The following is a 13,813-nucleotide window of genomic DNA, read 5'->3' on the forward strand; positions in this document are numbered from 1 at the left end:
TTAGCAAAAATGCTGCCTAACCCTACGAGTTAGATCAAATTAATGTACTACAGTATTGTACACCATAAAAAGGTCTACAAAAAAGTCCGCGATGGTATATGTTTATCTTTTAGGGATAACCCACATTAACCATTTTTATTGTTTACTTTTTACGTGAGAAAATGGCTTATTTACGAAGCTATTTTAAGCAATACGGCATTAATCCTTATCGAATTAAGTACCTTAAATACAGTGTGCAATTAATATAGATCAATATGGTTCCTTACAGCATGTAAATTAAACAAATATTTTCGGAGATATTACAAATTTAAAATTTGCGTTTAAAAATGTGTAATGTAATAAAAATTGTATGAATTTAGATATTCCAAAGATAGCAGGAAATCTTCATAGTAAGTATAGGGGAAGAGGAATTGTTTTACTCCAAATTTAATGCGTGCAGGCCAAGGGCAGTAATGAATGAACCAAAAATACTGGATCGATTTTAATCATGTTTTCATTGAGTGACATAGGCATATATATTTTATGCCCGTGCAAAGTCGGAGCGGACCGCTATGTTTTTATATACAACGTTCATATTTTTTCTGTAGTGTATTTAATTTAGTATCAGCATTGCACCCGTGCGAAGCCGGGGCGGGTCGCTAGTATACAATATATTGCTATTTACAAGAATACTAGAAAAAATCATAGATCTATATATATTATATAAATCTATGCAAGAATAAATACTGTACATTTTTGTCAAGCTCGGGGCGAGTACGACAGAGCCAGAATGTTAAAAATCACTCGAATGAAACTAGTAAATGTACACGATTGAAATAGTTGATAATAAATATTAATAAAACCAGTCGAACCAAAAATAGCGACTGAAATATTTGATAGTAAAATGTAGTCAATTACTGAACAATCGATTTTCAATTTCAGTCGATAGTTCCCAACGTTAAAAATAAGCAATAAACTATAAACGTCCTAAGTGCGGACCTGCATCTAGGAACAAGCAACCACCCCAATATCTGCTGGTTGTGTCCTTTAATAGAGAACCGATCTGGACTGGACGTGATTTATGATGGTTTTATTAATGGTTGTCAGATATTCCGAACTGGATCCATGGGTGTATTATATAAATGGTCTATATCAGAGTGATCGCTTTTATTGGGTTATTGAGATGGCATAGATTAGATAGTGTTCCGATTCATGTAACTGTCATAATAGGAATTGGGCGGATATGATGTCCGAGCGGTCTTGTCCCTTATGGTCTCTCTTCGTTCGTAAATGTAAACATGTAATGTCAATTATCAGTCAGTAATTATATTAATTTATTATTTTATTTTTATAAAAAAATTTAACGGACTTCAAAAAATAAATAAGGAACTAACCAAGAAGTAAAAAATTATTAAATTTAGATTTTTAACACACAAAAAAACGTTTTAAAATAAAATATGTACATTATAATCGTTGTAATAACTAAATAAAAAAGAACAAAAACCTTATTCAACTTATCAACAACACGCAACTCTACCCGTTAAAGGATAGAAGCAGTTGCCTGTAGTATTTCTACGCCTTTTCATATGATATGGTTCGTGCTTAAAAAGAAAACGTAATGGCTTTTACACTGGTCTGTAATGGTTTTATCACACTTTTATCAGTTCAACAATAATATTATACACAAATATCTGATTATTTTAGATTTCGGCGCTACATGACAGTTCTTTTTCTTGTATTGCTGATTCAAAGGAGTCAATTATCAGTACTTTGGTCTTTTTTCATTAATTCTCAATGCGTATAGTACTGCGTTGAGGACTGCTAGATGCCTCAACGTCCGTATCAGCGAAAACCAAATCGGTCAACTTTATATCGTTATATTGAATTGTTGAAAAGTAGTGATACAACTTATACTTAGCAAGCACCAGCTTGCACAAAGATAATAGAACCATCGTAAAGCGCCTTATAAAGTTTATTATCTTTAGGGGACTATGTTCGACTTCCACAGTTCGGCTGTTCAAGGTGAGTGCCTTTGTATAAAGTTAAATTCAGAACTGCAATCACAAGATTTCCACATCGAATATATTCCTCCTTACGGAACTACTACGGACTATTTGCAATATCCTGTCTCACTAGACGCAATTGAAATAATATATGGCCCGACACCACTAATAGGTGCTTTTTTAATAATATACCCTTCAAGTACGTCATTCAGGGAATGTTTAGAACATCCATGTCTGGTAACCGAGTCAGATTTAAACGGTTTTATAAAAATTTATCAGAAAACAAGCCGTATTTATTTTGTTTGCCATTCCATCACTCGTTTTATTCTTTATTGTTTAATATTTTTCCAAGAGGTTTCGTCAATATTCCTGTTATTTTTAAAGTTATAACAAATATTGTGTGGTAGAAAATCATTGATCTGGCCCGCTAAACCGAATGGAACAATAGGCGGTACTGTGTATCTACATGAGAACGAACTTCTTTTCGAAACTCCTTTATACTCCTCCTTATATACAAAACTAATATGTGTACAGAAACTTAAAACTATAACGAATCTTCATATTTTAAATATATTAGTTGTAGGTGTTCACAAATTTGTCCAATACACAATAAATATTTCTTATGATAATTTATACATAAATGACGTACAAAATCATTTCATTAAGTCTATATATGTAAATTAATCAGATTGGATGGCATTAGCTCATTGGCAAGCACGTTAATGTGTAATAACTGCTCCTTCGAAATATTTAACGCAATGTCGAAATCGAATTTTTAAAATTGTGACTGTTAGGAATTCGTACATTTGCATTCAGGTGGCGCGTAAGTTCGAAGTGACCACTCTGAAATGCCAGTTTGTCCCGTGTTCTAACGCACTTCAATAAATTAGGAGGTTCTAGGTTCAGCTTATTGTAAACTGAAGGTAAATTCAGTTTAGCGCATGCGCATTTTCATTTTTTTCATTAATTGATCCGCGCAAGCGCATATACTTTGTTTTGCTTATATTTTTTTTTTTGTATATTGAAATTTAGCCCTATGAAATTAAGAAGCAATAGTCAAACATATATAAATCATTTAACGACTAGCAAAGTTAATTTTTGATGACATATTTTAAATTAAATACTAATTAAAATGCACATTTGAGTTGAGTGTTGTATTTTTGTATACCGTTTAAATAAAAATTGGGAGATATTTGAAGACACAAAGTCATATTCTATTGGATTGCAATATCTTTAAAAAACCGTTGCCGAGCCTGAAAAATACAAAAATAATAATATAATTTTGTCACATTACAAAAAATTAAATTACCAACAAAACAAATCTAATTTATTGTTCGCACCGACTTCAAAATGATCAGTTGGTAATAGTTAAAATAATATTGTAAATAGACAATAGATTTAGGTAGGTATTAAGCTAAATTGTGCGTATATAGTAGAATATTTGAGGAATACATACTGATGTATTTTCTCGTACTCGTCTTGCTTGCTAATTAATCCAAGCACATAGGAAAAGTAGTAATAAATTAATTGTAATAATAATAATAATTAAGATTGTACTAAGCGTATCTAATAAAGATGTTATAAAAAAAATATATAGTAAAATATAAAATACGAGTAGTAGATAGGTTTTTCTACCACATAATATTTGTTATAACTTCAAAAATAATAGGAATATTGACAAAACCTCTTGAGAAAATATTAAACAAAATTCTTGACTTTGAAATTATTAGATAGTAACCATACGGAAGTCAACGAAGTAGCTGAAGTAACCAAATACTTTTATAATATATATATATATATATATATATATATATATATATATATATATACATATATAGGTTTATTGAGGTATCTAGCAGTCTTCAACGCAGTACTATATATATTGAGAATTAATGAAAAAAGACCAAAGTACTGACAATTGACTCCTTGGAATTAGCAATACAAGAAAAAGAACTCTCATCTAGCGCCGAAATAATGTTTTATTTTGGTTCTTTATTTGAAAGAGTGCACTTCTAAGGTGGCCCAATTGGAACCAAGTCAGGTTCAGATTATCGAGGGAAAATCTCAAATTTCAAAGATACGTAGAAAATATTCACATATTTTTTTATCTAAAATAATCAGATATTTGTCTATAATCTTATTGCTGAACTAATGAGACGTAAAAGCGGAAGTAGATGATGATTGATAGGTATAACATATCGTTATTTTAAACAAAAGTTTCTTAAAATTTTATATATTTTAAAGTCTCTTTTTACAACTATGGGTTTATCTGGACTGGGCCTAAACTTTAACGTGGGTTCCCAACCACGGTCCTCAGCCTACCGACTGGCGAGTGACCAACTTTAGAATTCATCCCAGAAAACATCTGGTCTTACCCAGCCTGGTTACTGGCGTGACTGGGATCATTTTCCTTCTCGGCTTTTACACTGTTGCCTAGAACATTCACAAATATTAAACAATTACAAACATAAATTTACGAACATGCATGCAGGATTCGAACCCGCGACTATCGCAACAGTAGGAGGACCGTCCCTTCGCTATCACCACTGCGCCACCAAGCCACTTAAAGCTTTTAGGATTATAATTCAATAAATTTGAAGTGATTTTATAAAGAATAAATAACATAATAAAAGATTAATTTATTAAATATATTTTTTAGTAATTTATTTGTGTTAAAAATATGAGTTTGATTATTTCTTTTTAGTGAGTTTCTTATTTATCTCTTGAAGTCCGTTCAATTTTCTTGTTAAATATATTTTATATATAGCTAATTTTTTTATGAGCACCATCCACTTCGCTGAAACTCGCACGAATTTCGTTCAGTTCAGTTCTCTTTATTATTACTATGTAAAGGTAATGTAGCATTATACTGCTTCTTTGAAAAGTCACAAAATAATTCTTCAACAACTCTGTGATAATTTATACCTCAAATAGTCCATTATATAACATAATTTCAGTCGTTCGGTTTTATGATCCCGACCAGAAATTATCCGTTCGCTACTGTCAAACAAATTCCGAACGATTTTCTGCAACTGACCATTTCGAAAAATGCGTCCGCGCCATTCAAAATTAGTTCTGATATAAAACCGGCAATTCTACCGCTGACAGGGATGATGGCTTTATGGGTATTGCGCTTTAATGTGCCGATACTGACCGCATCAATTGGTCCGACGCTTTACTAGGTCCCATAAAACCGTTACTGGTCAAAGGAACAATAAAAATGTACCAACTAGTCAAGGGATATTCTGTAACATCCCGTAGGGCAATGTGTTGTTGTGGAAAATTGAACCAAAACTAATTTTTGATGGACTATGAAGGAGTTTAAAAACCTTAAGTTTTGTATTAGGAAAATCTGCTTAAAAAAAATATTCAATAATTATAGAATAGTAAAAAATGCTTTGTACCTATTTTTTTGTACCTTATGTAAATGTTAAGCTTCAACAAAATGTATTATTAAACATCTTAACTCTAGTAATTAAACAAATATATATTTTCAACATATTTTTATTATTGCTTAATTATTACATTGTTACCAGTCGTATCCGACTAACCTACAATTTGTCCTTATGACAATTTAAATTTAAGTATATTACTAGGAGGACCCATCGGCCTCATCTCAGTCTCTGGTGAAATAATGTTTATACATGTCATACATGACACAACATTACACAAGATCAGATGGTTTGATTCTTTTGAGTCTGTGTCCTGTCCTGGTGGTATCCAAAAGCTGCAATACTTCAATATTCTCATGAGAATGGAGTCTTTCCTCGTGCCCCCTTGCATTCTCTTGATTTCTTGACTTACTGTGGGTATCTGAAGGTCTCGATATAGGTAATCAGTCCTATAGTATTTGGGCCGCCCACAATACTTCTCAGGACTTTGTTCTAAAAATTTTGTATTTTATTTATGTTACTCTTTTCAGAACGTTCCCATTATTGAACACAGTATGTCCATATAGGTTTCAGTATTTGCTTATTTAATAACAATTTATTATGTACTGATTGTTATTTTCTTCCAATGTACTGGTTAGTACATTTTCCTGTATTTCAATTCCAGTTCGTTTCTTTTCTTCTTTATATGTTCCTTCCAGCGAAGTTTTGCATCAAGATTCATTCCGAGATATTTAGCGTTGTTGCTATATGGAATGATAGTATTATTTAATATTATTGGTGCTTGTACGGTCCGATTTTAGGTGAACTGTGCTTGTGTCCAATTATTTATATTGTCACTTGCCTGTTGTAATTTTCGTGAGGCTTCTTCACTATTGTCTCGAACAGTTATAATCGCAGTATTATCAGCAAATGTAGCCATCGTAATATTCTTCATTTGTGGTATATCCCAAGTGTAGTGTAGATAAAGCATTGGCCCCAGTACACTTTCCTGTGATACACCTGCTTTAGCTTCTTTTTTTGTAGAGTAAGCTTCTTCCCATTATTTGCTTATTTTACTATTATTTGTAGTTTTATAAATAAAGATCCACTAAAATTTAACTTAAATAATTTAACCAAGTGAATATTATATAATAAAAAATTGCATTTTATGCCTCATAATTGGTTAGGTGTATTATGATTAGTGTGTTTTTTTCTTGTCCCATGTGTAAATTCCTCATCCTTCTTGTTTAGTTTTACATGATATTTCAATTAATTAATTTAGTGTTTAGAGGATTAGTGAATCTATAGTGTATTACTAATTTCTCAATTTTTATACACACATATTTAAATGCATTCAGTTGATCTATTTTGACATTCTCAGTTTGATTTCTTATTTATGGCTCTTCAATCACCATTGATCTCGTTCTGGTTTTATTTGTTATACCGTGTGATACCTTAATAACATTAAATTTAAACAAATTAAACATAAAAATGAACATTAAGTACAAAAATCCATGAATTACTTTATTTAGAGATAACTAAGCCGCTAAATCGTTCAATGAAAATCTTGTCTATCGAATTCATTGTCTCTTTATAAGAGTTCTTGTTTGTAGTGCAACAAAAATCCTTCTTTTAATCTAGCACAGTTTTCAAATAAATACATTCTTTATTATTATTATCAGTGGCCTTGACTATATTTTCCATTAAACTAAATTTTATATGTAAGGGTGGAAGAATCACATTTTATTGTGAAATTTGTACAACAGATCACCTACTGCAGTTATCTTCTTACATATTAGGCAGATTGTTGAAGTTGTAATAGATTAATAGAAAATGGTTCATCAAGCTTCTGACCTCACAAAAGAACTGTGTTTGAGAACTCATCCATTATCGGTTTTAGCCCTGTTTTGTCCGACCGCATCAAAGCCAAGCCGTGTAAAATTATTATTTTACAGATCAGTTTCGTTTACATACAGCTCTCGGTTGGATATTCGAAAATATTTCGTCGTTTTCGGTGACGCGGCATTGTTCCATCAACCGATGTCGGTTTTATGAGATCTGTTAATGGGATCACAGTAGATGCGGTCAGTACCGGTACGTTAAAGCGCAAGACCCATAAAACCATCATTCCTGTCAGCGATAGAACCTCCGGTTTCGTATCAGAACTAATTTCGAATGGTACGGAGACCATTTCGACATTGTTAACTGTGGAAAATCGTTCGAAATTTGCTACAGTAGCTGAAGCATAATAAGGTGTTTTCGATTTGGAGCTATTTGGTCAAATTGTAAAAATGAATGGCTGAAATGATGTTATATAACTGAAATGCTCGTATAATGGAGGATTGTGCTAATTTTTTCGTGTATTAGTTAAAAATAATATATCCACATATCAATCGGCTTAACGAAAATATTTCCACATTTGTGGAGGAAAACGGTGACACCTGGAGGTGTGAAATTTATCACGATTAAAGCTTATATTGAGGAAACATTTCTAAGCCTAAAATGATTGTGTAATCTGCCCTAGAAATAATGAATTCCAAAAAAAAAAACGAAATACGCCCAAATCAAACAACCAGGAATAACCATCATATCAGTGACACAAGCAATATATAGTCTATTCAAATTTTTATGCGTCATCGATATTTGTGACGTCCAAACATTACAATGTTACCGCATCAACTCTGAGTTTTAGTTCAGTTTGGTTTTGACATACAACAAAATTCTAATCTAAATTAAATAATTGAACAAAAATGTTATCAAATATAATTTATTTTAACATTATAATACATCTAATACTTATATTATCGGAAGACTTAAAACTACAATTAAGAACACAAGTATAATAGTTTGTAGGTTAGATTTGTTTTGTTTATATTGAACTCTATTCCACACCACCCACATTCTATTCTACCCACATGAGGTAGAGTCTCTAGGCGCGTTTTTTATGTAGTAGTATCGCTCTGGAGACCTAATCCACCTAATTAACAACTGTATATCTGAGAAACGTATTTTACTTTCATTCTAGAGCATATTTACCATTTTACGTTTAGTTCTTGTTTCCTTCGATGATGTGTTTACTTGTCAAGTCATATTCGTACCACTGTATATTTTATTTCTTCTGTTACTATCTGTGTACACCATTCTTCATAAAATTAATCACTGAATTTTATCTAATGCATGTTTAATTTGAATTACAATCATATCTGTGCACACAAATCTTTTACGCCATACAATACCATTTTCTACAGTTATATTCAATTAATTATGTGCATACCTTTAGTTGTTTCCACTCTCATCACTCTGTCTCGGGAATTTCCAGCATTGCACAGCATTATCACATATCCTAAAAGTTCCCTTCAGTCGCTTTCACTTCCCAATTCAATCTCTAAACTGTTAATTTCTATTCTGTCTAAAACATGTTCACGATTCCACTGTTTATTGTTCCAAGTGCTTCCTCTCTATGCCTTATCGAGTTCATCCAAACCGACGGTGTTACGATTGACAATGCTTCCTTCCACATATCCAAACAGTTTTTGATGGAATATCCTTTTCAACCAGAAATATATCTGCAATTAGTTATTAATAAATATAATGACCAACAAAACCTAATCGAATGCTATTGTAACTTTAAATTTTTTTCATCAGTCACAATTTTTTTGCTATTATTTTGCCAAGAGTGTTGCCATGAACCATTTTTGAAATATTCAAGTTTCATCAAGATATATAAATTCAAATACTTTATCTTCCTTGCTATCTATTTATCTTTATGCCTCTAAATATTGAATTATTTTTAAGGCAATATCTGGAAGTTCTATTAAAACTCTCTGAGGATTATCTTTACACCATTTAAACCCTATGCCCTCTAAGAGTGTATGAACGAATAGCTCAAAGAGCTGCATGTCTCTAGCTCTTTTATGTATACTTTCCAGACAGACAATTTCCACTAAAATAATTTTATTAAATTCTGTTTATGTCGATAAAATAATTTGTGTAATGTAATGTGTAAAAAAATAATAATGTTCTTATACATTTCGTATATCTGGTCTCGAATACAGCCAATATCAAGATGGTCAAAATTCGTTACCCACCTTATATATAGACGGGTTTTCTTGGGTGAAGCTAACGTATTATTCTTCATTTTGTAAGCGATGTTATTTACAGTATCCACACTAATATTTAGCGAGGCAACAACCCGCTAAAAACATTTTCAATAATATTGTAGGGACTTATACTGATGCGGCAACATTGCAATGTTTCGACGTCACAAATATCACTATATAGTCTATTCAAAGTTTATTTGTATGTGATGTCATCAAAATTTTTTATGTATTGTCTGTAGCAACTTGCAAATTTGTTTAAGAATCAAACAAAAGAGATATAATGCATAAGACCAGACGTTGCTGCTGTTGAAACGTTGTTTTACGGCTTTGTTTCCAATTGCCGCGGTTTTTATTGAACATATTTTTAGCGTGTTGCATCTGCACTGAATATTAATACGGCCACGGTCACTAAAATATCTCAAAAAACAAAAACCAGTATAACCTTAAACTCACCAAAAAGAAACCGTCTTTATGCGAAACGGATGATGAATCAAGATCAGCTTGTTGTCAGCTGTATCACGAGTTCAAATATACGAAATGTATAAAAACATTAAGTATTTCTTCCAATCGAAACATAATTTAATATAATTGTATCAGAAAAAATATATAAATCAGAAAAAAGATATGCGGATATTTGAGGAACGTTGAACATGCCTTCATACATTCTTGGGTAATATAGGATTTCAGTGCTGTAAATATAATCCACGAAGGGGTTTAATGGAACTTCTATACATTGATTTTAAAGAATACAATTTTTAAAAACATACAACAAAATCATGGAAGAATTATTATATCAATTTATGTATTTAAATGAGACGCGGATACTTCAGAATTTTTTAATTTCATTGCAAGATGATAATAGATATAGTGTAAAGACAACAACAGTTAATAGAAAAGAGTAATCGTTGGAATAACTATCAATTAGGCTTTGTTAGTCATAATATTATATTCAGCATATGTTAATACACTGGTGGAGCAGATCCCAACAATTGCACCAACAAAGGCTGCAATTAAGGAATAGCTTAAAGTACATAAAATAAGTTCTGAAGGAACTATCTTAAAGAATGAACTATTTCAAATTGTTACTAAATAAATATATATGCAATGTTTCATTGCGTTTTTATGCAATTAACTTTTTCCGGAATAAGCCAAAAGCAATACATACAGTAGATCAGATGGCTGAACAATATGGTCACATAGTATGGTAGTCATTTTTGATTCATGATTTTTATCGTCAGCTACGACATGCATATTTTATAAAAAATCTTTTCAATGTTTGTTTGGATTTGTTAAATGAGCCACATAATTGCATAGTTGTTATTACTGTTACAGTTGTAGATGTATAAGCTTCGATATGTCCGTATATCATTTGCACTTTCAAAAAGTCCGAGTATATAAATATTATGTACATATATACATATTTACATGTAATTTTTTTCTTTTTCTGAAACAATCTTTTAACGGCTTAAAACACAATATATAAAACAGAAAATAATAAATTAAACGTTATTGCATCAACGAGCGTTTTTACCAAAGGAATTAACTAGAACGAAGAATCTCGAAGGAACATCAACAACGACATAAAATCTTAAAATAAATTATTTTTTATCATTTTTGATTAATGACTTTTGTCATCAACAACTAGATACATATTTGATATGTATTGAATGTTCAATGGTATTTGGGGTGATATTGAAACAACAGTATTAATGTATTGGCTAGGGGAGCCATATAATGGCATAGTTCTTATCACTGTTATAGTATCGATGTGTCCTTATATCACTTGCACTTATAAAATGTCCACGTATATAAATATTATGTACATATATACATATTTACATGTAATGTTTTTTTCTATATTTTCTCTTTTTTTTTGGTAACAATCTCGATATAAGAGTTAAAATATATAAAATATAAAATAATAGTTTATATGGTTATTGCACAAGATGGTCTTTTCACCAAACCAATTGACTAGAACGAAGTTTTTCTAAAGAATATCATAACGACACTGCCTAAACTTCTGGATTGTAGGGCTTAAACAGTTTCGGTTTGTTCGTCGTCCGGATCTGCACGTGTTGGGGGGACTCTACTCTCGAAGACATCACCAAGTGATCGGACGCGGGGGGACTCAGACTGATATCCGAGCGATGCGACCCGGTGGGCGATACCCTCGCCGGCATCTGTTGCTGGTAGCCGGTCGAGTCCATGAAGTTCATGTTGAGACTGAGCCCCTGGTTGTGCGGCAGCGGTTGGGGGGCCATCGACGGTTGGAATCCCAGAGCTTGAGGATGGTGGAGCAGGTTGGGCGCGGGAAGAGTCATGGCGGCAGACGGGACAGGGAAATTGTGATAGGGATGATAACGTTGATAGGGATGCGGGTACATGTGGGGTGCGGTTGGGTAGTGTACGGTGGAGGCGGCGGCCTGGAGGAGAGACGCCGCGAACATCGGATCGCTGTAGACGGCGGCGTAGGGCCAGGCGATGGCCATCCGTTGTCTTTTATCCTTCATTCTCCTGTTCTGAAACCATACCTGGAACGGGGAACGACGTATTAGTACGGGACGTTTATGATTATTGACATTAAGAGCTCGATAAACTCATAAGCGACGATTATTTACACAGACGTCGGTACAATGAAAGGCGCGGAATCCATTAAGACTCCGAGCGGCTATCGTCTGATGCCGTTAAAAGCTCAATTAGTGCCTTCCTTTGACCGGACGAAGTGCTAATTACACCGTCTATTAATGCCGAAACATTCTTACCTTTATTGTTGCCTCGGGTAAGTTCAGCAGATTGGCTAGTTCGACTCTTCGAGGCCTGGACACGTAGTTCTCTCTATAAAATTCCTTTTCTAACCGAGCCAGCTGTTCCCTAGTGAACGCCGTCCGATAGCGACGTATATTCCCATCGTTAGATTGGTTCGCACTCTGAGGACTGCTGTTCAAGTCGGTTGAAGTTGTGCTGTCATCTGCAAGGAAAAAAACACCAAAAATAAACCGCGACTCTTCAAATTTTACGAATTATTTCGAAATCCCACGCGGCGAGAATATTTCTCCTTACCTTTGAAGGCATTGTTCGGTGGAACCGGCGACAGTGGCGGACTGGGTTGCCCGTGATGGCCGTTTTCCATATACTGAGGAGGTATCAGGTCAACGACGACAGGTAGATTGGCTGATTCCGTTTGTTGCGCAAACACTTTGAATCGATCGGGCGAGTGCATAGCAGTAACACAGACAAAAGTCACTGACACAAGAAACAAACACTGTAAAACCTACAGATCACAACGTAAACATCGACTGAAGATGCTGAGGGAACCGGCGTTCTTTTAATCTGTGTGTGGGTGGGCGTGGCCGTAGCCGAGTGCTATTGGTCGACGCGAAAACGATCGGTGATTGGAGCCGCCCGCAGCCCGTTCTTAAGCGCCTCCTCCTTACGGACGAGATTCGGTCGCTACGTCTTTATGGGCCTTTATTAGGTGTCCGGGTCTATTAGGGTATATACGGAAGCTGAATTCTGTTTCTAATGAGGGAATTCTTTCGGTCGGGCCCTGATCCCCTAGCCGTACGTATTGATTAACTTTATACTCATCTTGTAAATGGCCCGGATTGCGGATATTGGGCCAGTTTTACGACCGCCTCGGCCTGAAAAATTAGCAGATTGTATGGGTGTTCTGTGTGTGTGTGGGTGTGCGTGTGTTTTTTTTTTCGTTCTATGGTCGTTCAATAAAGCTTTATTATTGCTTTATTATGTTCGAACAGGGTGATTAAATAAAACTACTGATCTCATCCATAAATATATGCAAAAGTAATTATATTAAACTAATAGGATCTCTTTATTACTAGACTAATTTCTGTTGTTTAAATATCTCTAATTTCTTTATTCTGTGTCATATTTATATTCGCATATTTAATTTAAATTTTAAAATTTGGCTAGAAAAAATATATACAAATATGGGCCCATTTTATCCCTTTAATATTAGAAGATTTTTTGCATGTTATGTTTTGCATGGGATTTTATTAAGTTCGAATAGTGTAATTACATAAAACTACTGATGTCATCCATAAATATATGCAAAAGTAATTATATTAAAGTAATAGGGTCTCTTTATTACTAGACTATTTCATTTCTGTTGTCTAAATATCTCTAATTTCTTTATTCTGTGTCATATTTATATTCGCATATTTAATTTAAATTTTAAAATTTTGCTAGAAAAAATATATACAAATATTGGCCCATTTTATCCATTTAATATTAGAAGATTTTTTGCATGTTATGTTTTGCATGGGATTTTATTAAGTTCGAATAGTGTAATTACATAAAACTACTGATCTCATGCATAAATATATGCAAAAGTAATTAT

The 13,813-nt window shown here is 33.2% G+C and overlaps 1 protein-coding gene and 1 long non-coding RNA gene across 2 annotated transcripts; both read right to left on the reverse strand.

The window, feature by feature from the left end:
• Nucleotides 1-8,124: 8,124 nt before the first annotated feature.
• LOC143196025 (uncharacterized) lies at nucleotides 8,125-9,029 on the reverse strand. The gene is made up of 3 exons (XR_013005643.1): nucleotides 8,628-9,029; nucleotides 8,390-8,523; nucleotides 8,125-8,330 (listed from the first exon to the last, which is right to left on the reverse strand). It is a non-coding gene; the product is annotated as an uncharacterized LOC143196025 (long non-coding RNA).
• Nucleotides 9,030-11,328: 2,299 nt separating this feature from the next.
• On the reverse strand, nucleotides 11,329-12,813 carry eve (homeobox protein even-skipped). Its single transcript, XM_076401669.1, has 3 exons — nucleotides 12,514-12,813; nucleotides 12,216-12,421; nucleotides 11,329-11,984 (listed from the first exon to the last, which is right to left on the reverse strand). Exons 1-3 carry the CDS (start codon nucleotides 12,671-12,673, stop codon nucleotides 11,466-11,468), a joined length of 885 nt encoding a protein of 294 aa, XP_076257784.1. The 5' UTR covers nucleotides 12,674-12,813; the 3' UTR covers nucleotides 11,329-11,465.
• Nucleotides 12,814-13,813: the final 1,000 nt, after the last annotated feature.

The sequence above is a fragment of the Rhynchophorus ferrugineus genome, unplaced genomic scaffold (assembly GCF_030347505.1).
Source record: "Rhynchophorus ferrugineus isolate W39M unplaced genomic scaffold, kcgeb_rfMv2 rfM4, whole genome shotgun sequence".
Lineage (NCBI taxonomy): Eukaryota > Metazoa > Arthropoda > Insecta > Coleoptera > Curculionidae > Rhynchophorus > Rhynchophorus ferrugineus.

Bases quoted from the DNA above. Each gene is read 5' to 3' on its own strand.
- eve (XM_076401669.1), bottom strand. From the start codon at position 12,673: ATGCACTCGCCCGATCGATTCAAAGTGTTTGCGCAACAAACGGAATCA. The intron at 12,422-12,513 runs GTAAGGAGAAAT...TTTTCCTTGCAG, and splicing joins ACCGAACAATGCCTTCAAAG to ATGACAGCACAACTTCAACC. The intron at 11,985-12,215 runs GTAAGAATGTTT...TCCCCGTTCCAG, and splicing joins TACCCGAGGCAACAATAAAG to GTATGGTTTCAGAACAGGAG.